Here is a 22716-nt window from a genome sequence, read left to right as displayed (position 1 = left end):
TTATTTTTCCAGCCAGGACTCTTTCTTAATTATTTTAATATTCTTCTGTCCTTAATTATCTATCTATCCTTCCTTCATTAATTAACAAAGACAGAACCTTCTGCATTCTGAAAAGTCCGTTCGAGTCGATCGTTTTCAGAGCTCCGAGCTGCCTTTTTTACCCTCTCTACAGCCTCGTGTGCAAATCGCTTTTTGACGAACGTTCTCGAACCACATGTATCGCGACTTCTCGGGTTAAACTCGAATTGCGATCCCTTTCGAAGGACATGCCGGCCCGTTGGCCTGGCATTTGAATGGAGAAGAAAGCTTGCGTGCCGTCACACATTTCATGTCAATAGCAGTGATCCTGATCACTCGTCGCAATCATGACGGAGTCAAAAATTGATACCTTTGTGAGAAATCTCACGAATGAGAAATGGGGTAAGATAGATATCCCAAGGTGCCAAAGTGGAAGAATGATATGTTGACGATGCTGCTTTTTGATCGATAATAGAAGTTGCGAAGAGAGTAAATGTCGCCGTCGAACTTCGAGATACCATGGAGAGCTTGTGCTCTGGGCCCAACTATTCCATTTTTCTGGCGAAGCTATGGCCTGTTTTCAAGACTCTTTTGAAGGGCGATCCGGTGTTCACAAACACATCATTTGAGCATGTAGGGAATCCAATCGTTTAGTCGAGAGGGAAACAGTTGATACTAAGACCATGTCTCGCATCTAGAAATTACGAAACTGCCTTCTCGAAACTTTGCATCGTCTGCCCACAGCTTCGCCCGATGTCGAGCCTTACGCAGTTGACATGGTGGATACCTTGATGCAGCTCGTTAGGGTTGAAAATGAAGAAAATGCTGTTCTCTGTATGAAGACCATCATGGATTTGGTGCGCAACCAAGTCAAGGCAACAGCTTCGCGAGTCCAGCCTTTCCTCGAACTCATCCAGGAGATGTTTCAGGGTATGGAGGAAGTGGTGCGGGATACGTTCGATACTCCAGCCCAAGGCACAACGCCTGGTATGCCTTCGACACCGGGTGCTGGTGCTCAGAACTTTCAGTCTCCACGACCATCTTCCCCCGGTGCCTCAGTTTCAGACCTGGGTCCCGACCAACAGGCAAATCATCATTTGCAAAAAGGTATGCAGTCGTTTAAGGTGTTGGCCGAATGTCCCATCATCGTCGTTTCGATATTCCAGGCACATCGTAACACTGTCAATGCCAATGTGAAGCTGTTTGTCCCGCTTATCAAGAGCATCTTACTCCTTCAAGCTAAACCACAGGAGAGAGCACATGCAGAAGCCCACGCCCAGGGGAAACTGTTTACAGGGGTGTGCAAGGAGATCAAGAATCGCGCCGCTTTTGGTGAATTCATCACTGCTCAAGTAAAAACTATGAGCTTTCTTGCCTATCTTCTTCGCATGTATGCAAACCATTTGCAGGATTTCTTGCCAACTCTTCCAGGGGTTGTCGTTCGGCTGCTGCAAGATTGTCCACGTGAGAAATCCAGCGCGAGGAAGGAGCTCCTGGTCGCCATCCGTCACATCATCAACTTCAACTACCGACGGATCTTCCTCGTTACAATCGACCAACTATTGGATGAAAGGACGCTTATCGGAGACGGTTTGACCGTTTACGAGACTATGCGACCTCTTGCATACAGCATGCTTGCCGACTTGATTCACCATGTGCGAGACCATCTTACGAGGAACCAGATTCGCAAGACTGTGGAAGTCTACACCAAGAACCTCCATGATGACTTCCCAGGAACCAGTTTCCAGACAATGAGTGCAAAGTTGTTGTTGAACATGGCCGAGAAAATCTCGAAGCTGGAAGACAAGCAAGATGCACGGTACTACCTTATCATGATTCTAGATGCCATTGGTGACAAATTCGCCGCTATGAACTATCAGTTCGATAATGCTGTCAAAGTTTCTCGCGCAAACAGCAAACGCACTGACTCTACTCCGGAGAACTATCTCTCTGATCGCGATTCGCCTCCAGATTGGGACGAAATTGACATTTTCACAGCCGTCCCTATCAAGACTTCCAATCCTCGCGATCGAGGTGGTGATCCAGTTTCCGACAATCTATTCCTGTTCAAGAATCTGATCAATGGCTTGAAGAACATCTTCCATCAATTGAAGAATTGCAACCCGACACACATTCAAATCGATCCCAGCAACACGCCGATCAATTGGCCTGAAGTGTCATATGGTTACAATGCTGAAGAGGTCAAGGTCATCAAGAAGCTCTTCCATGAAGGCGCCCGCGTCTTCCGTTATTATGGCGTGGACCAGCCTGCCCCCGACGTCAATTACTCTTCTTCATTCGAGTATCTTGCCAGTCAGTATACTGCTCCCATGGGTCCCCAGGAGAAGGAGCTTCTTGAAAGCTTCGGAACAGTATTCCATTGCATCGACACAGCGACCTTTCACGAAGTTTTTCATAGCGAGATTCCTTATCTTCACGAATTGATGTTCGAGCACCCTGCTCTCATCCACTTGCCACAATTCTTCCTTGCAAGTGAAGCAACCTCTCCTGCCTTCTCTGGTATGGTCCTTCAATACCTGATGGACCGTATACAAGAAGTGGGGACATCAGATATGGCGAAGGCCAAGATTCTCCTAAGGATGTTTAAACTGTCTTTCATGGCTGTCACTCTTTTCTCAAATCAAAACGAGCAGGTTCTCTATCCCCACGTCACCAAAATAGTCACGAAATGCATTGAATTATCCGTGACCGCCGAGGAGCCAATGAATTACTTCCTTTTGCTACGTTCACTATTCCGTAGCATCGGTGGTGGAAGGTTCGAACTGTTATACAAGGAACTACTCCCACTCTTGGAAATGCTTCTGGAAACATTTAACAACCTTTTACTGGGCGCTCGCAAGCCTCAAGAACGCGATCTTTACGTCGAGCTAACTTTGACTGTGCCGGCACGTCTAAGTCATCTCCTTCCTCACCTCAGTCATTTGATGCGCCCAATCGTGGTTGCTTTGAGAGCAGACTCGGATTTAGTTGGTCAAGGCTTGCGTACTCTTGAGTTGTGTGTTGATAATCTGACAGCCGACTACTTGGACCCCATCATGGCGCCAATTATGGATGAATTGATGACAGCACTCTGGGATCACTTACGACCACATCCCTACAGTCATTTTCACTCTCACACGACAATGCGGATTCTGGGTAAATTGGGTGGTCGCAACCGCAAGTTTTTGAATCATCCACCTGAACTGACCTTCCAACAATTCGCCGACGAAGTCCCTAGTTTCGATGTTAGGCTGATTGGACCAAATGAGAAGCGACCGTTCCCGATTGAGATCGGCGTAGATGTGGCCTATTCAAAGCTGCTGGAAATTCCGAAGACACCCGCAGCGAAAGCTTCCGACACATATTACAAGCAACAGGCTTTCCGTATGCTAAGCTCTCAGTTGAAACTTTACATTGGCTATGACAACCTGCCTGAAGACCTTGCATCCCTTATCCGGCTTCAAGCTGATGATCTTCTGGAGAGCAAAATTCAAGGGCCTGTCGACATATTTGATAAATCCGAAAGGTCCAGCTCAATCCCAAAGAAGCTCGTTCAAGAGGAAACCTTGAAGAAGCTGCTCAAGGCATGTTTCTTTGCAACTTCGATTCCCGATCTCGAACAAACTGCGACCAGCTTCGTTACAGATGTTTGTCGTCACATTGTTGTTGTCGAAGTGGGCCGAGCACTGGCACAGGCTAGACATACTAGACGTCCTTTTGATGTGAACAGTGGTGAAGGTCCAGTATACTTGGACTCTCGCTTGCTTGCAAATGTCATTGTGGACTGTTTATCATCCGACGATGCTAAAATGCGCGACTCGGCCAAAAGGGCTATGGAAGACATCAAAGTGGCCGCTGGCGTCATCTTTGGTGGTGCGGACAAAGCTGCCAAGTTACCATTTTGGCAACATCTTGGTCGCGTGTTTTGTCATAGCTGTCACAGTGAAGAATGGTTCACTAAAGCTGGAGGTAGTCTAGGTATCCACCTTCTGGCTACCGAGCTTGACTTGGGTGATAGCTGGTTGTTTGAACGACAAGCGGACTTTGTTCGTGCCTTGATGTATGTCATCAAAGATACACCTGCTGATCTTCCTGCAAGTACTCGTATTAGAGCACAGACGACCTTGGAGCTTATTCTGAGACGGTGCAACAAGGGCATATCGAAAGATGATTTGAAGAACGAAAAGAGTCGTCTCTATATGCTTTGTGGTTTTTTCATTTACGAGTTGTCACACATGAACAAGCACGTTCGAGAGACTTCACAGAAATCATTTTCCACCCTTGCTGAAGTAATTGGCTGCGAACCGTATGAGCTGATGCTGCCGGTGAAGGATCGTCTGCTGCAATCCATCTTTAACAAACCTCTCCGGGCTCTTCCTTTCCCTGTGCAAATCGGGTTCATTGACGCCATTACATTCTGCCTTGGCCTTCATAAGAACATTGTTGTCTTCAACGATGCCCTTAACCGTTTGATGTTGGAATCCCTGGCTCTAGCTGATGCAGAGGACGAATCTCTAGCGTCCAAGCCAAACGAGTTCAAGAATGCAGAAATGATTGTCAGCCTGCGAGTAGCATGTCTTCGTCTACTCTCAATGGCCATGAGTTTCCCAGAGTTCGGTGCTGGTCCCAATGCCAGTAGTCGAAGTAGGGTTATCTCTGTCTTCTTTAAATCTTTGTATTCGAGATCTCCTGAAATTATCGAAGCTGCAAATGCTGGCCTGCGTGATGTACTTACACAGACGAACAAGTTGCCTAAAGACTTGCTTCAGAATGGTCTCCGTCCTATCCTCATGAATCTACAGGACCCCAAGCGGTTGACTGTTGCCGGACTTGATGGCCTGGCTAGACTTTTGACCTTACTGACCAATTATTTCAAGGTTGAAATCGGACAGCGTCTTTTGGAGCACATGAAAGTCATTGCAGACGACGCCACGTTGCAGAAAGTTTCATTCAACCTTGTCGAGCAGAATCCAGTGATGAAAATAGTGGCTTCGATCTTTAACATTTTCCATCTTCTTCCGCCCGCCGCCACGACATTCATGGAGAGTCTCGTCAACAAAGTCCTCGATTTGGAAGAGAAGCTACGCAGGACGTCAAATAGCCCCTTCCGCAAACCGCTCGTGAAGTACCTGAATCGTTATCCCAAGGAGAGCTGGGCCTTTTTTCAGCAGCGATTCAATGACGAACGCTATGGCCGTTTCTTCGGCCAGGTGTTAGCTGATCCCGACAGTGCAGTGCTACGATCCGCCGTAGTCGCAGACACTGAAGGATTCATGAATGCAGCTTTCGGTACCGAGCCAACTGACGGAAAGAACACAGCAGCAATCAATGCAATCTACGTCGTCCATTCTGTTTGTATGCATGAAGCAACGAAGAAATGGCTCCTGAATCAGGCCAGTCTTCGACCAAAGCTACTTAGTGTTGGTCGAGATCTTGAGATCAAATTGAGAAATGACAAACTTCCAGCAAGCGAGCGATTGAGGGTTGAACAGGCCGAGGATCAGTTGATGGACGTTTTCACTATTTATCTAGCCGATTCACTCCAAGATCTAGACTTCCTGTTTGAGGTTATTGGCGGTCTATCCGCTGATGAGTTGAAGAGGACTCTCGCTTTCCCGAAATTCATCTACAAGCACATCATCACGAATGAGTCCATCGATTATAGGAGATCTGTCATAATGAGATGTCTTGATCTCTATGGGCAACGAACGTCATCTCAGAGGATGAAAACATACGCCTTCCGTAATCTTGTGAATCCCATATTTGCTATGGATGTACAGGCGACGTGGAATAGCCCACCAAACATTCCGAAATTGATGGATAAGAGCATGACTGAATCAATTCAGAATCGTCTATGGCGACCACAGGTTGGCGATATCACGGAAGAATCAAATCAACCGGGCGTGGACCATTCCCGCATGGAGCTACTACAGCTGTCTGCCCTCTTGATCAAATATCACTCTCAGACTGTCCAGGAGTCTCGCAAGGACATCATAAAATTCGCCTGGAATTACATTCGCCTGGAAGATATTATCAACAAGTACGGCGCGTACGTACTAATCAGCTACTTCATTGCTCACTATGAAACGCCCTTCAAGATCGTGATCCAAGTCTATGTGGCTCTATTAAGAGCACACCAAAACGAAGGCAAAGCTTTAGTGACTCAAGCTCTCGATGTTCTTGCTCCTATATTACCAACAAGGATTACAGCTCCCACCCAGAGCTCACAACAGGCTCCTGATCTTAGATACCCAATGTGGGCTAAGTGGCCTCGCCGCATTTTAGCAGAAGAGACTGCAAACCTGCAGCAAGTCATGAGCATCTTCCAGTTCCTAGTACGACAACCAGAACTCTTCTATGAGTCCCGAGAACACTTTATTCCCCTTATCGTGCCATCGCTGAGTAAAATTGCTGCTCCGCCGAACCCTTCGAGTGAAAGCAAGAAGTTAGCACTCAATCTTATCGGACTAATCTGGCACTGGGAAGAGAAGAGAGTCCGTGGAAGTAGCCCAGCAGCTACCGCGTCTGAATCACCGAACTCGAGGAAGCGCAAACTTGATGAAACTTCGCAACCCGAGTCTCTTTCCTTGGCATCAAAGACAGAGTACAGCGTCCCACCAGAGATGCGAGCTGCGCTCATCAAGTATCTGATCACCTTCATAACCACACTTCCCGAGCGGTATCCCGTGCCTGCATTCAAGCTTCGCGATCTGACTACAGTGAAGCCTCAACCTCCAGTTGTCACAGGAGACATGGTTAAGAAAGCGATGCAGCTATTGACAAATCTTCTTCAACCCGAATACTGGGGCGATCTGGATATCGACTTGTATCCTAAAGTCACAGAGCCAATCCTTACGGGTGAGAAAGCCGAGAAGCCTGACGAAAAGCAGACCACTAGCATGATCAATACTTTGCAGATCCTCCGTGTGCTCATTGCGTCTAAGTCGGACGAATGGATTGTCAACAGGTTGCCATTGATCCAGAAGCTCTTCGAAAAGCCATTACGCTCGGACAACCCAGAGATTCAGGACTGTTTGCATTGTACAGACGAGGATACGAACTTGACTCCAAAGATTCCACCTCCCATCAAGCGGGTATTAGACGCTCTTCCCGAAGACCAGCCAGAGGAAGAAGATGGCATGGATATGGACAGTTCTCCATCGGAATTTGTCACCTTCTTATCTACAATCGCTACCGAGGGACTCTCTAATAATAACTATGTCTCTAGCATCAACGTCTTGTGGACTTTATCCTCAAGCAGGCCAGCAGAGATGGATGCACATATTCCTCAACTGATGAAAGCGTTTTCCCAGAAACTGGCAAAGGAACACGTAGCTGCTTATGCTACCAATATACCTCCTGGTCAGCATCCTGGAATCAAGCAAGGTGAAAATGGCACTCCGGATCAACAGGAGTTTGAGGTTGGTGTCGATCTTATTCTCAAGACTATTGATGTTATCTCCATCCGTATGTCTAATCTCGGTGACCAACGCCGGCCGTTCCTCAGTGTTCTTGCCCAACTCGTTGAGCGGTCACAGAACATTAAACTCTGCAGTAAGATTCTTGGAATGGTTGAATCCTGGATTTTCCATTCTACAGAGTCGTGGCCAACGCTCAAAGAGAAGACGGCTGTTCTGCACAAGATGCTGCTTTTTGAAACCCGCCCAGATCAGACAATGCTCAAGAAGTTCCTTAACTTGGTTATTCGCATCTATGAGGATAATAAAATCACACGAACTGAATTGACAGTCAGACTAGAACATGCTTTCCTAATTGGTACGCGTGCCCAAGACGTGGAAATGCGAAACCGATTCATCACAATCTTCGATAAGAGCTTGACTCGCACAGCTAGCTCTCGACTAAGTTACGTTATAACGTCACAGAATTGGGACACACTTGCCGATTCATTTTGGCTGGCACAAGCTTCGCATCTTCTAATGGGTTCTGTGGACATGAATACCCCTGCTCGACTGCTACCCGATGATATGACAATGTATCCGATTTCATTCCTGTTCAGTGCCGCCGAACAAGATCCCAGAAAAGCGGATGTCATGGTTGACAATCAATTGGAGAGTCTCGTTGCTGAGTGCAAACGGTTTGCTGCTGACATTGGAGATGTGCGAACTCGAGATCTCCTCGAGCCTCTCTCCCAGCTTCAGCATACCGATCCCAAGACATCATATAAACTGTGGACTACCTTATTCCCTATGATATGGTCAACATTGTCAAAGGATGAACGCATTGATCTGGAGAAAGGCATGGTCACCCTTCTTACTCGGGAGTACCATCAGAGGCAGATTGACAAGAGACCCAACGTTATCCAGGCACTTCTTGAGGGGGCCGTGCGGTCCACGCCTCGGTTCAAAGTTCCGCCACATGTCATGAAGTTCTTAAGCAGGACGTATGACGCCTGGTATACGTCCGCAGTGTATCTAGAAGAGTCTGCCAACAAGCCAACCATTGACACTCCGGTAGTGCGAGAGAGCACCCTTGATGCACTTGTCGAGATTTTTGCCGGTCTTCAGGAGGATGATTTCTTCTATGGCACCTGGCGAAGACGATGCAAATTTGTCGAGACAAATGCAGCTTTGTCCTACGAACAGCAAGGCATGTGGGACAAAGCTCAGCAGTTGTATGAGAATGCTCAGATCAAAGCTCGCTCAGGCGCTATGCCATTCTCACAGGGAGAATATTACCTTTGGGAGGATCACTGGCTCATCTGTGCTCAGAAACTTCAGCAGTGGGAAATCTTAAGTGACTTTGCCAAACACGAGAATCTCAATGATCTTCTTCTTGAAGCAGCCTGGAGAAACATTGAGAACTGGCAGAGTGACAATAACCGTGAGCAATTAGACTCCCTTATCAAATCGGTGTCTGATGCTCCCACTCCACGTCGCACTTTCTTCCAAGCATTCATGTCGCTGCTCAACTTCCACCTCAAGAAAGACGGTATTCAAGAATTCAACAATATCTGCGACGAATCAATCCAATTGTCCATTCGCAAGTGGCACCAACTCCCGAAGAGAATCACCAACGCTCATATTCCGATTTTGCAACACTTCCAACAACTGGTTGAGCTGCATGACGCCAGTGTGATTTGCAATAGTTTGTCTCAAACAAATGAACGAAATTTGGACACCAAATCGGCCGAATTGAAGTTGCTATTAGGTACCTGGCGAGATCGTCTACCGAATGTCTGGGATGATATCAATGCTTGGCAGGATCTGGTTACTTGGCGTCAACACATCTTCCAATTGATCAATACCACTTACCTAAACCTGCTTCCACCTCAGACAAACAATGTGGCAAGCAATTCCTACGCCTATCGTGGTTATCATGAAACAGCGTGGATTATCAATCGATTCGCTCACGTTGCGCGTAAGCATCAGATGCCAGACGTTTGTATCAACCAATTGAGCCGGATCTATACTTTACCGAACATTGAAATCCAAGAAGCCTTCTTGAAATTGAGAGAACAAGCGAAGTGCCATTACCAGAACCCCAAAGAACTCTCCAGCGGACTCGATGTCATCAACAACACCAACCTCAATTACTTCGGTGCACAGCAGAAAGCCGAGTTCTACAGTCTCAAGGGAATGTTTTTGGCGAAATTGAATAACGTTGAAGAAGCCAATGACTCGTTTGGTGTTGCGCTGTATTACGATCTCAAGCTCGCAAAGGCATGGGCAGAATGGGGACAGTATAACGATCAACGCTTCAAGATGGACCCAACCGACTATGAGCTAGCCGGTAACGCTGTCAGCTGCTATCTCGAAGCTGCTGGGCTGTATAAGAATGCAAAGTCGAGGAAACTTCTCAGTCGTATTCTCTGGTTGCTGAGTCTTGATAACGAAGAAGGACGTGTCTCCAGTGCATTCGAAAACTTCAAGGGCGATACTCCAGTGTGGTATTGGATAACATTCATTCCCCAGCTTCTCACAAGTCTTAGCCGTCGGGAGGCTCGTCTATGCAAAGCGGTGTTGGTCAAGATTGCCAAGCTCTACCCACAAGCCTTGTTCTTCTTGCTTCGCACGAATAGGGAAGATATGATTAGTATCAAGAAGACACAAGAGGCAAAGCAAGAGAAACTCAATAGGGCCAAGCAGCAGGCATCGCCTAATACGAAGGTTGAAGCCGCACGGCCTGGAACTGCGGCTGGTGAAGAGAACCCACAATCTTCTCCTGCTGTTGCAAACACCTCCACCCCACAGAATGCTGCCGCTCAACCTAATGGCCAACCTAATGCACAGGCTCCAGCACAAACTCAGAATCCCGCACAACAGCAGACTCCATCACAAGGACAGGGTCAACCTCAACCTCAGACCCAGCCCCAGCAACAGAATCAGGCTCAAGGCCAAGCTCCAGCACAGAATCCCACGCAGCCTGCAAATACTGGAGAACCGGAGAAGGAACCCATCAAGAAGCCATGGGAGTATTCTGAGGAGATAATGGCAGGCTTGAAGACAGCTTTCCCACTGCTGGCACTATCGATGGAGACTATGGTGGATCAAATCCAAAAGAACTTCAAATGCCCACCTGACGAAGATGCTCATCGCCTGATCGTGGCATTGTTGAATGATGGTCTTGCATATGTGGGCCGCACACCTGTAGCTTACGCTCAAGATTTCAAGCTACCACCTGCCACAGAAGCTAACATCACACGATTCGCCGAGACTATTCTTCCAGCACATATCCGCAAATCATTCGAAGCCGACTTTGTGGTTAAGAAGATCACGATGTTCGAGTATGTGCAGAAGCTGCGACGCTGGCGTGACAAATTCGAAGAAAAACTAGATCGCCGTCCACAATCGCAGTCTCTCGAAGTGTACTCCCCCCATCTCAGCGAATTTAGATTCTTGAAGTTTGAGGAAGTGGAGGTTCCTGGACAGTACCTACTGCTCAAGGACAAGAACCAGGATTTTGTTCGCATCGATCGCTTCCTACCAGACGTAGACTTAGTTCGGGGCATCGGTGTCTGCCATCGCCGCCTCAAGATTCGTGGCCTGGATGGAAGCATTCATCCTTTCGCTGTTCAACACCCTGCAGCTCGCCATTGTCGTCGTGAAGAGCGCATTCTGCAACTTTTCCGCATCTTCAACGGCGTTTTGGCCAAGCGCAAGGAAAGCAGACGTCGCAATCTCTACTTCCATCTGCCGCTCATGGTTCCTGTGGCTCCTCATATTCGCTTGGTGCGCGATGATCCGTCATACATTTCAATGCAAGGCATCTACGAAGACTACTGTAGGCGAGAAAGCATCAATAAAGATGAGCCTGTGCTTTTCACAATGGAGAAGATGCGTGGACTTGCCGAGATGAAACAGAGCGTAAGTTTTGGTCCTGATTTTCTGGGCATTGCCAATACTAACATATCACAGCGTTCTCTTGAACAACAGCAAGTCCTTCGAACGGAAATTCTGACTGCCATCCAGGAAAAGTGGGTGCCTAATACGGTTATGTTGGATTACTTCCAAAAGACCTACCCCAACTATGCGGACTTCTGGTTGTTCCGTCGCCAATTCTCATATCAGTATGCCGCAATCTGTTTCATGACCTATGTTATGCATATCGGCAACCGGTATCCCAACAAGATTTCCATTTCTCGGGCTACAGGTGACATTTGGGGCTCTGAGTTGATCCCAAGCATCAACCCAACGAAGGCCTTCTTCTTCAACCCGGAACAAGTTCCTTTTCGCCTTACTCCAAACATCCAGACCTTGATGGGACCTATCGCTACCGAAGGTGTCTTTGCTTGTGCTCTTATGGCCATTGCTCGCTGCCTCACAGAACCACGCCATGAACTAGAGCAACAGCTCAGTCTCTTCGTGCGCGAAGAGATGATTTTCTGGGCCACAGCTCATCATCGCGGAAATGTCTCGGAGAACCAGCTACGCGAGCTAGTCCAGAGCAACAGTACTATCATCGTCAATCGTGCCGTTAGCCTTGCTAGTCCTCCGGAGGGTAACCTACCTGCCAACCAGACTACTATTGATCTTATCTCGAAGGCTGTCAATCCTCAATCTCTGGCTTCTGCTGATGCTCTCTGGATGCCATATCTGTAATCCTGATTCATGTCTTTCAAATGAAAGGTAACGGGAGTTTTATTCGAATGCGTGTTTTAAGGTTTTCATCAGGCAATAGATATTTCTAATGGTTGATGATATGTTTGTGTATTTTGCTTATTTCATGTTTCTTTTCATACCTCTATCAATCATTTCAGCAATGGCGTTTGGGATTATGGAAACGGAGCTGGGTATTCCTTACGGATCTGGTTCATGATGTCTTGTTCGTATTTTCTTCTTTTCGTGTATGTCTAGGTGAAACAGTCAATCTACTTGGTTTAGCCACTAATAATTTCTCTCTTGAAATTAATTTGAAGTATTACGTATAGTTATTTTATTTCTTATTTTTAATTTGCTATCATCGACCGTCGAATAATTACATAGATACTGTTGTCTTTGACACTGCCAGTTGACGTTTTAGAAAACATTTGAAAACACCATAACGCTGAATGATTGCATATTTGAAGCGCCACGTAACTAATAATACAAATCTATACTAATGACGGCTTCTTCTTAATACCCAAGCCTGCATTAAAAGGCTTCTTCGGCTTCCTGGCTTTCGTAAATGTTGCTGCCGGAACAGGAGTCTCTTCTGTCTTCGCTACTGTCTCCTCATCCTCAACGATTCGTTTAACCTTCTCTCCCGTCGAAGTCATAAACACTCGACGCGCAATCTCCGCATCTTCCTTCTCAGCCTGCAACCTCGCCTCTTCAGCATCATCCTTGACATATGACAAAGCGACATCTTCCCCGAGCGCTTCCCCTCTTTCAATTCGTGCATTTCTTGTGCGAATCTCATCAAGCGCATCGGCAACGGCCATTTCACGTTTGGAATCGAGCATCTTTTCTTCTAGTTCCGCCATCTTATCGCGCTCGAGTTGCTCGAGTTCCTCGTTCTCTTCGCGCTCTAAGCGGTCTAATGTCTCTTCTTCGGTTTCGTTGAGGTTGTCGGCTTGGGCGTTGCGCCAGGGCTCAAAGTTTCGTTTTGCGCCGCGTTCGCAGACGTAGTCCATGTTTTTTGGGTCGGTTTTGAATGTGATTTCGCCAGAACATCTCTGCAATCAATGGGTTAGAATCTGTGGCGCAATACAGGAGTCGAGTATTCGCAGAGAAAGAAGAGGGGACATACCGTGCAGCGGATATAAAATCGGTATATCGTGATGGAAAGATATTTCTCTTCTGTCGTTTCTTTTCGAGCGTTGAATTTTCGGCCTTTATAAATATATTCACCTAACCAATGGTCAGCCTAAATTTATTGCGACAGTAGATATGCCAAAGCTTACCACAGCTCGTGCAGCGCATTGAGAATGGCGCCATCAAACGAACAGTCAAGAGTTTCTGTTTCACACCGGGGACCTTCTTCGTTCGTGTAATCGCCGACGGATCAAAGTCCGGAGGGTAGTACTTGGTCAAGCTGTGAATGAGTTAGCTACTTCTCTGGAAAGAATTGAAGGCGAAATGGATAGGTTGCATACACTTTACGCTCAGACATGGCGGCTTATTAAATCAAAAGCGATATAATGTGAGAGGAAACAAAGAGACGAATTAGTTTATTAGTCTCAAGACGAGCTATGCAAAGTTGTCGAAAGCGATGAGGTTGAAGTGGGATGGAGATATTCTTGAGGGTCAAGTACGTAGTCATCCAATCCACGAGATAGCGATAAGATGGCCAATATTGTCGCCTCAGGCTGCAACTCGCAGTTTCCGCGGAAGTGTGACGCTCGGGCCAATTGTTGATCTGCCTTCAAATGGATGAAGAAACATCCCGCGTCGCGCCTGCGATTAATATTCGATACAATAACTTCAATTATTGACGACATTGTTATGATTCTATGACCTACACAGCTACTCTGTAGCTTTCTCGCTATCAAACCACCCATAGCGTACGAGTCAAGAATATACGTGATTGTCCAACAACAGCGTCTCCTCCGTATGATACTTTTACTGCCCGCGTGCTCTCGCCTTTCTAGCATATCAATAAGACATGGAGAAGTTCCTCCGCGGTTGGCGGCAGGATGCTTTGAACAGGGGTCAAAATGATTCCGCTATCTATATTGGGGACAAGGTCCTGGCGTTGACAAGTTTGTATTCGTTATGGAAGTCCTTCTAGACCCGCACACTGACCTGTCAACAATGCAGACAGCGACGCTGACGCCTTTTGGCTTGCGCAAGTCCATTTCAACAATAACAACTTTACTCGGGCGCTAGCTTTACTGTCCCGAAAAGACCTTATATCCCGAAGTACCTCGTGTAAATATCTCGCCGCCCATTGTTACATCAAACAGAATAAATTCGAAGCTGCTCTCAATATTCTCGGAGACCAGAATCCAACCCACCTTATAAGCACGGCAGGTCATAGTCGGCGTAAAATACAACATTTGAACGGTCATAGCCATGTTACGCTCAGAAATGGAAAGACGGCGACATCGAGATCAGATCGGGCGGATAGAAGTGAAGAACGTGATCGAGAAGATGCCAATAATATACGTTTCGAGGCGGCCATGTGTTATTTACGTGGGCTCTGTTATGCGAAGCAGAATGCATTTGACCGCGCACGTGATTGTTATAAAGACGCTGTTCGAATCGACATCCAATGTTTTGAGGCGTTTGATCAGCTCATGAAGAATTCGCTCATGTCTCCAGCCGAAGAGCTCGAATTTTTGGAATCATTGGATTTCGACTCCGTGACTGTACCTTCGGAACCATCAAAGTCGCAAGAAGCCGCGCAATTTGTGAAGATGCTTTATACGACCAGACTATCCAAGTATACTTCGCCTGCCACGCTTTCTGATGTCACTGAGACGCTTTCGACACATTACAACCTCGCCAGCAACCCCGATATTCTCCTTTCTCGCGCTGAGGCACTATACACACAATGCCGATTCCTTGAAGCTCTAGAGCTCACATCTTCGATTCTCACAGCTTCTGAAACTGGAGGAGCGATGGCTGAATCGTCGGTAATCCCTGGACAGAATTTGGGACATTCACCCGCTGTGTACCCTTTACATCTTGCCTGTCTTTACGAGACTGGAGCCGTCAATGCGTTATTTTTGCTATCGCATACTTTGGCAGACAATGCTCCAGAGGAGCCATATACATATCTAGCCATTGGTGTATATTATCTCTCCGTGGCTAAGATTGCCGAAGCACGGCGTTTCTTTTCCAAAGCCTCACTTCTAGATCCTCACTCAGCACCCGCTTGGATTGGCTTTGCCCACACTTTTGCCGCTGAGGGAGAGCATGACCAAGCGATTGCCGCCTACAGCACTGCAGCGCGACTATTCCAAGGTAGTCATCTGCCACAGCTATTCCTGGGAATGCAACATCTAGCACTGAACAATATGTCTCTTGCACACGAGTATTTATGTGCTGCATATGCTATGTCTTCCGGGTCGCCATCGGGCTCCTTGGCAACTATCCCCAAAGGACCAACTGTCGGACTACCGGCACTCGGCGGCGATCCTCTCGTTCTTAATGAATTAGGTGTTGTACTATATCATCAAGCCAATTTCAAACCTGCAGCGGATCTGTTCCGTCAGGCGCTCGCATTGGCAAACTCATTGCAGTGCGACCCCGGAGCATGGGTGGCTACACGAGCTAATCTAGGACATGCCTTGCGACGTATGGGACAACTGGATGAAGCACTAACTCAATTCGATGAGTGCATCAGAGTCGGTGCAGGCGGTGGTGCCACTGGTTACAGTGCCGCAATAGGAGGCGTTGCAGCCACCTCGACAGGAGTAGCCGGGTATGAAGATCGTGGTCTGATCGGGTCGCTTCATACATCTCGCGGTCTGATCTATCTACAACTAGGACGGACGCTGGATGCCGTGACCGTTATGCACGAAGCTGTAAGGGTTCTTGGTGTAAGCGGTGGCGACGCAGCGGGCGGCGCCGGCACTGCAGGTACCATTCTAGCCCGAGCGCTAGAACTCTGGTCTTTGGAAAATCGTATCAAAGCCGTCAAAACAGCTAATAGTGGTCGTCAAAGGAGAGACGCGGCATCTCGGTCTAGAGACGATGCATATGGATCAAACTTGACGGAGGAAATCGTCCACGGCGAAGACGACCTCGAAACGGAACTAGACGTACATGCCGAGGGCCTCCTCGGCACAGCCCTGAATAAAGTCCGACCGAAACGTGCAGGTAAAAGACCGCAAATCCCAGGTATGCCTATGGCGCCAATAGACCCGCCTCAAGAAATGGAAGTCGAGGAACCGATTGGGCGAAGTAGGAGAGGAGGGGAGGCGCAATTACCTAGTCGACGCAGTCCAACACGACGAGTACAATCTAGGCGTCCTGATGGTTCTTGATTAGTGTGATGTACATGGTATCTGTCTGCATTTTGTTAGTGCTTGGGGGTTAATGTTCATTTTTGCATTGGGAGCGAGAAGCTGGCGGGCGCACTGGGTTGGCGATAAAAAGTCGTGTTCTGATGTTTCTGACGACACAGAGAATTGCATGTTTAATGTTAATGGAGGAATCCGGAGTATAAAGATAATTGTAGGCGTTAGCACGTTTGCATAGAAGACAATGATGATTTTACGAATTGGAAACATTTTCAAGGTTCAAAATACTACCTATGGATCGTAATATGTCAAGGAGGCTCACGCCTTCCAAGGTTGGAATCAGATTGCGTAGAAGTTTGTACAACTGAGGGTGTGATCTATATACGCGAAAGAAAAGTAAAGGAGGATACTTCAACGCATCCTGGCTTGAAAGGAACACACGAGAATCAAAAATCAATAGAGACAGGAAAACGAAAACTCAAGACAAACACCCAATGACTCATGGAGTCTATGCACAATTCAGACCCATCATATCCTTGATATCAATCAAACATTTGAACGCCATAACCAGGGAAATACTGAACCCAATGCTAATTCATCAATCGACAATAGAAAAGGAATCAACCCCAAAGTGGAGGATGTATGTACTCTGCGGCCCTGTCTAGGAGATTCGGGTATGTCCAGTCACCGCTACTGGAGCTTTCAGGGGTCGGGGGTGGTAGCGATCCCATGTTCGGCGTATATCCAGCTTGGGACTGGGGATTCGCGGATGAGGTTCGTCTGTATCCTAAGGGTTGTGGAGCCGATAGGGAGTCTGCGGAGCCGAGAGAAGCCACATGACTACTGCCAGGTTGACCGTTGAACGAACCGAATGCAATGTTGAGTTTCTGTAATGCGCGCAGAGTCCGTACAAGAGGCTTTGCCCATTGCGTTTGGGTATCCATTGTGATAGTCGCGGGGATCGATGCCGGTTGTGCGCCATGATATGAGTCTGAAACTAGTAAGTGAGCTTTAGTAACCCCTTGAATAGTACCAGCCTGTGCGTGGCCTGTGGACAGTCCATTCTGTGCCACATTTCCAGGGGATGTCATACTTTCATTTCCAGAAGGAACTGCCGCCGCGGTGGAGTCAAATCCGCCTTCGGCAGTGGCTCGTTCAGATATCATGGTTTCAAGTTCGTGTAAGAGTTCTTTAACTTTTGGTTGGGTCTTTCCCTCATCGATGACAGCAAGAAGGAATGCACAGCTGATAGCACGTTGCAATGTAATCCAAGCGCGCGAGCCATGGGTACTGAATGAATGGAGCTCGATATAAGATTCGACTGTGCTGACTAGATTCTCAACACAGTAACGACGGATGACAGGTTGTAATGGATCATCTTTGTCGGCTTCGGCTTTCAGCGCTGGTCTACACAGTTCTGAAGTTATATATGATGAGTGCACCCGTAGTGCAAGTCTTTGAAGATGGTCCATAGGAGTTTGACAGTATCGGCGTTCTCGCAAATGAGGAGACGCGTCCGCAAGGAATTGCTGTATCCGATCTTTGTATGATTGTATTGTCTTGAAACTCATGTGGAAATGAGGCGTGACCATACGCCCACGAACGACTTCGAGTGTTAGTGATATGATTCTACACATTGTCTCGAAATAGTCGCGGTTGCCAGGCTTGGACTCCGGCCTGTCGGGAATGTCAGGTTGGCTGACTGCTACCGTTGATGGTCGATCATAAGAGAGGGAGAAATGGCTATCCTGCCAAGCCATAGACCACCTGAAATCAAACAAATCTCAATACTACTCTCTCGCAGAAGGACGGATTGTCTTACCATATGTGCTGCCGAGTGTACTGTTCGACAGGGTCAAATCGATTCGACTCAACGTGAAGTCCCAAAGCAAGACCCATACGCATCGTCATTCCTGTTCAAGTATAAGTACCGAGAAAATTAGAATAATACAGAAGATCGTACCTAGTAGAACATAAGAGACACCAGGATTCATGTTGTATGAGAGAACATTGCCGATAATCAGCAGCGTCTTCATTGCTTCAAGAGTAGGTTGAGAGACGAAGTTGCACATGCGAAGGCATTGGTAGGCACAGCAAACTAAATGCAATCAGTATGGCGGTTAAGTAAAAACTAATGCGAATAAACTCACCATAAACCTGGGATGTAAGTTCTCGTTCTTTGCCAGGAAGATCTGACGACTGACAACCAGATGCCATTACAGCAAAGAGCAAACCTATAAAGGCCAAGTTCGTGCCAAAGGGACTTTCTGAAAGCCCTCGTTCCTCGCCATGTTTCAAGACGCCTCCGGCTGCATTCCTGTTCTGCAAGAAAGTATGCAGATTCTTTTCAAACTCGGGGACGTCCACCAATACGGGATAAAGAGTGCCAGCGATGTCTTTGTAATAATGGAAGAACCTAAAAATAACAAGGCTGTTAATTGGGTGTATATAAAAGATCCGAGTTTTGAGACTGACTCTAATATTTGTTGATCGTTTGGTAGAGCACCACAAACTGCATTCACGTCGAACGCAGAGGTATCGGAAGACCATAAATCAACGAAGGGGTATGTAGCAGTCTCATTGTCAAGACCTAGTTTGGGTAGAATGCCACCTTCAAGAAGTGCCTGGGCCTGGAGAGAACCAGACTTATTCAGAATGTAGGCCAACACTGATCGCGATCCAAGATGGACCGTGCCTTCGCCATAGGTATGTGTAGTATGTATACCCTCACGCTCTGGAGAAGTCGGAGCTGATGAGTTGTTTGCATCGACGCTTTGAACGCTGCCCGGGGCCATGGTAGTGGATGGGCAGCCACCGTCAATTTGCTCCAGGCCGCTTCTTAAGGTGGATATCGCTTGTTCCATTTCCTTCAACTTATTGCACACATTATTCCAGTGTTCACGAGGCACCGAAATTCGTCCACCCGAGTCAAATTCTGCAGGGCCAGGTTCTACGGTCTCTGATTTGACATGTACGCTAGAGCTTTCGACACTAGGGATACTCGACTCTGGCATGTCATCGTTGGCCAAGGTGGACAGGTAAGACGAATTCGCTTGTCGTTTTTTCGACGGTCGCTCATAAGAACAAAGGTCTGCATGGTCTCGTTTGACGCAGCCATCGCATGGAAGATTACGATCGCATTTAACTTTTCTAGTATGACATGGATAACAAGCTTTCGGTTCTCGCGCCTTTCGTTTCGTCCTGATGATTGCGTCTATTTGAGCCTGAGGCAAATCAGATATCGAAGCGTTCTGGGCCGTATTCAATCCTCTGCCCCCGTCGGGGGTGAATGGTTCGGGTCGCGTATAGAATGAAGCCATGAATGGATGGTGAGGGGCTTGACTGCGGATCGGATCGTGAAGCTGGCGGTGCCAATGCGCGGGCTATCAAATCATATAATTGTCGATGGTACGGTTGAGTCAAGTATTGACGGGATATGCAAGCAATTCCATATTCACATGAATAATTTCGAATCAATCGCGCAGAATGGGTATCGAGATGCAACAACGGTGAAGAAAGAGAGTCGATGTTTGGATTAATTGGCTGTGATGCTTTTTTCCGGTAATCGACGACCGCCGACCTTTCCTTCAGGCTTCTGGCCCAGACAGTCACGTGGAGCCAAGAGTTACCGGTGCTAAGCGGGTCGAAATGACATTATTGGTCAATCCTCGCCAGGGTACTCGGTACTGTTTGTTTGGCCTACCCGTAACCCGTCCATTTATCTTCAACTTCAACATGTGTTGATTTTACGCTGCTTACACTATGATCCGGAGAAAATTCGTTTTATGGGTATAGTATTATTATCATCTATTAATATACATTTTGTCTATTGCATAAGATATCCTGTCCAATGCAAAAGAACCCGACCAGAAAAAAAAACCAAAGAGAAACAGAACAGAACGCCACCAATCGCGAATCATGCTTGTACCTAATCTAATGCTTGAGTTTTGGAAATCACTACCAATCAATCCCTGAGAGATTGTTGTGTCAATCTTCCCCACAAAATTCAGCCTTCCCTTCTCTCATCCTCGATAGAGCAGCTTCAGCGTGCGTGCCTCATATGACTCTGATCTCAATGTTCCGAGTCGGAAGGCACTGCTTTGGTTTCCTCGTCTTCAACATAGGCAAAACGGGAGAATGCCCTGATCCTCTCACCGTAGAACCAGAAAACGTAGGGGATCGCACAACATGCAAGTCCCAAGAATGCGAGAAGAGTGCTTGCCCACTGGTCACCAAGTCTTGCATACATCTGGTTGGTAAAAAGGACACATCCTGCTCCCCACATGGATCGCAAGAAGGTCTTGGCTGCAAGGGCAGATGCTGCTTGATGTTGGTAGGTGTCCACTGAGAGTATTGTTAGCAGCTATTCTCCAATGATGCATGGTGAATTCAAGCTTTGATGTACTTACCGAGATAGTTGTTTGCAGAATTGTACAAGAAGATGAAGCCGAATCCGACTGGGAAACCTCCCATAGCAGGGCCAATCCAGTGCAAGTCTGTGTATGAAGTCCAGGCGAAGATAAAGAGGCCGATTGGAACGAACCAGCAGGAGAACATCATGGGAATGAGTCGGATCTCTGCTGGCGGCTTGCCGTTGTATTTGGCATGGATCTTCAGATAGTGTTTGTTGACAAATGGAGCGCACATTGCGCTAAGGACGACTCCAATGGCCAGTGGAATGAACATAAGACCGGTAATACCGGGACTGTATCCTTTTCCTTCTTGATAAACGATAGGATAGCTAGAAAAATGATGTTAGCTGGGTTTACTTCCAACCGAAGAATTGAAGTGGATGGATGGACATACGCAACGAAAAACATGTACAACAAGCCGTACAAGACGGACATATAAAGTGAAATGAAGAGGACAATGGGCTCGAGGAACAACAACTGGAATGGTCGTAGCATAAAGATGCGAATCTTTTCACCCAGAGGACGCGAGTCAATTTCTTCCTCAGTCACGAATTTAGGATCATTCTCAGTCTTGCGCAATTTCTTTGCGCGGGCCTTCAACAAGGTTGGGGCGTATGTCTCGGGAACAGTGAAAGTTATCAGAGCCCAAGCAACGCCGGCGAGAATCAATTGAATCCAATATAGCCATCGCCAGCCGGCAGCATCGTAGAGGAAACCACCCACCAGGGGTCCAATAGCAGGTCCAATGAATGGAGCGGCACTGAAAGCTGCCATGGGAACACCACGTTCTTCATTTTTCCAGAGATCTGCAAGACTGCCTCCAACCAATGTCATGGGTGCACTGAAGGCGATGCCGTCAATGGCTCGACAAACGATGAGGGTTCCGATGTTGGGCGCAAGGGCACAAGGAATTTCGAAGATAAGGGCAATGAACAGTGTAACCGCATAGACGGGCCTTCGTCCAAGGACTTCAGACAAGGGTGCGAAAACCATAGGACCTAGGGGGTTCAGAGTTAGTATCTGTTACCTAACCAACCGATCTTGAGAAGTTTTAAAGACTTACCCACTCCGAAGCCAATAACGAACACCGTGATAGTAAGAAGAGAAACTTCCATGGAAACATGAAAATCCCTGGCTGGCCCATCGAGGCCGGCAGTAATTACAGCACTTGCAAACGCCACAATAAAACAGGTGAATGCGATGACAGCGGTGATATACCACTTAAAAGCCTTGGACCAGTTCTTGGGGTTCTCCACATCGTTGATGGTAAAAGTGACTAGTTTCCAATCGGCAACTTCACCAGTCACATTCGATCGAGTGTGTCTAACGATGTTTCCGGTTCTTGTCTCGGTGATATATTCCTCCAAATCGGCATCTTCGTTGACTTGGCCGAAAGGCAGCCCCGTGGGGTCTACCTCACCGGCATCGTAGCCTAGCGAGAGGGTTCTCGATCGCATATGCGCATGTTGAGGAGGGGCCTCGCCTCCTAGTGTAGACATAGTGTATATCCGAAGCGGCGTTCAATATCCGAAAGTAATGTTGAGTGGATATCTACTAATGTCCACGGGTGGTATGTCGTTGTTGCTGTGTCCGCTGATGATTCACCTGTGTTGTTGTGGCGTTTTAGAGATAGCGGTGATTTTTGTTGTTCAGAATCCATAATCGAAGGGGTTTGACTTGTATTTATATACAGTATACTTTTTACAATCGCTGTGTTAAAATTTTCAAGGTGGAACTTGACGTAGAATTGGTCTGCGCGAAAGAACCTAATATTTCCTAATTGGGAATTTGAGATGATTACCAAAAGCGGTAACATGCTTCGTAGGCCTGACCAGCCAGACGGAACCGAAGACAGTTACCCTATGGACCCGATTCGATATCAATAATCAATGTGTGTATTATGATCCTTTGTGCCTAATGGTGGATTCTCCAAGTCTG

The 22716-nt window shown here is 47.2% G+C and overlaps 5 protein-coding genes across 5 annotated transcripts; 2 read left to right on the top strand and 3 right to left on the bottom strand.

Moving 5' to 3' along the window:
• Positions 1-365: 365 nt before the first annotated feature.
• Positions 366-12077, top strand: EYB26_004140 (uncharacterized protein; the record flags this gene model as incomplete). The annotated part of the gene is made up of 4 exons (XM_054263434.1): positions 366-420; positions 494-651; positions 717-11342; positions 11394-12077. The coding sequence occupies 4 exons, from the start codon at positions 366-368 to the stop codon at positions 12075-12077; spliced, it is 11523 nt and encodes a 3840-aa protein (XP_054119409.1).
• A 491-nt stretch (positions 12078-12568) lies between these two features.
• On the bottom strand, positions 12569-13569 carry EYB26_004139 (uncharacterized protein; the record flags this gene model as incomplete). The annotated part of the gene is made up of 4 exons (XM_054263433.1): positions 12569-13132; positions 13207-13307; positions 13361-13491; positions 13553-13569. 4 exons carry the CDS (start codon positions 13567-13569, stop codon positions 12569-12571), a joined length of 813 nt encoding a protein of 270 aa, XP_054119408.1.
• A 492-nt stretch (positions 13570-14061) lies between these two features.
• On the top strand, positions 14062-16390 carry EYB26_004138 (uncharacterized protein; the record flags this gene model as incomplete). The annotated part of the gene is made up of 2 exons (XM_054263432.1): positions 14062-14158; positions 14217-16390. 2 exons carry the CDS (start codon positions 14062-14064, stop codon positions 16388-16390), a joined length of 2271 nt encoding a protein of 756 aa, XP_054119407.1.
• A 596-nt stretch (positions 16391-16986) lies between these two features.
• On the bottom strand, positions 16987-19686 carry EYB26_004137 (uncharacterized protein; the record flags this gene model as incomplete). Its single annotated transcript, XM_054263431.1, has 6 exons — positions 16987-17363; positions 17460-18133; positions 18189-18279; positions 18330-18464; positions 18517-18782; positions 18842-19686. The coding sequence occupies 6 exons, from the start codon at positions 19684-19686 to the stop codon at positions 16987-16989; spliced, it is 2388 nt and encodes a 795-aa protein (XP_054119406.1).
• Positions 19687-20438: 752 nt separating this feature from the next.
• On the bottom strand, positions 20439-22277 carry EYB26_004136 (uncharacterized protein; the record flags this gene model as incomplete). The annotated part of the gene is made up of 4 exons (XM_054263430.1): positions 20439-20710; positions 20776-21107; positions 21173-21776; positions 21842-22277. 4 exons carry the CDS (start codon positions 22275-22277, stop codon positions 20439-20441), a joined length of 1644 nt encoding a protein of 547 aa, XP_054119405.1.
• Between the last annotated feature and the right edge of the window lie 439 nt (positions 22278-22716).

This window comes from Talaromyces marneffei, chromosome 3 (genome assembly GCF_009556855.1).
Source record: "Talaromyces marneffei chromosome 3, complete sequence".
NCBI lineage: Eukaryota > Fungi > Ascomycota > Eurotiomycetes > Eurotiales > Trichocomaceae > Talaromyces > Talaromyces marneffei.
The sequence above is the reverse complement of the archived record's forward strand: the minus strand, read 5'-3'. Positions and strand labels throughout refer to the sequence as shown.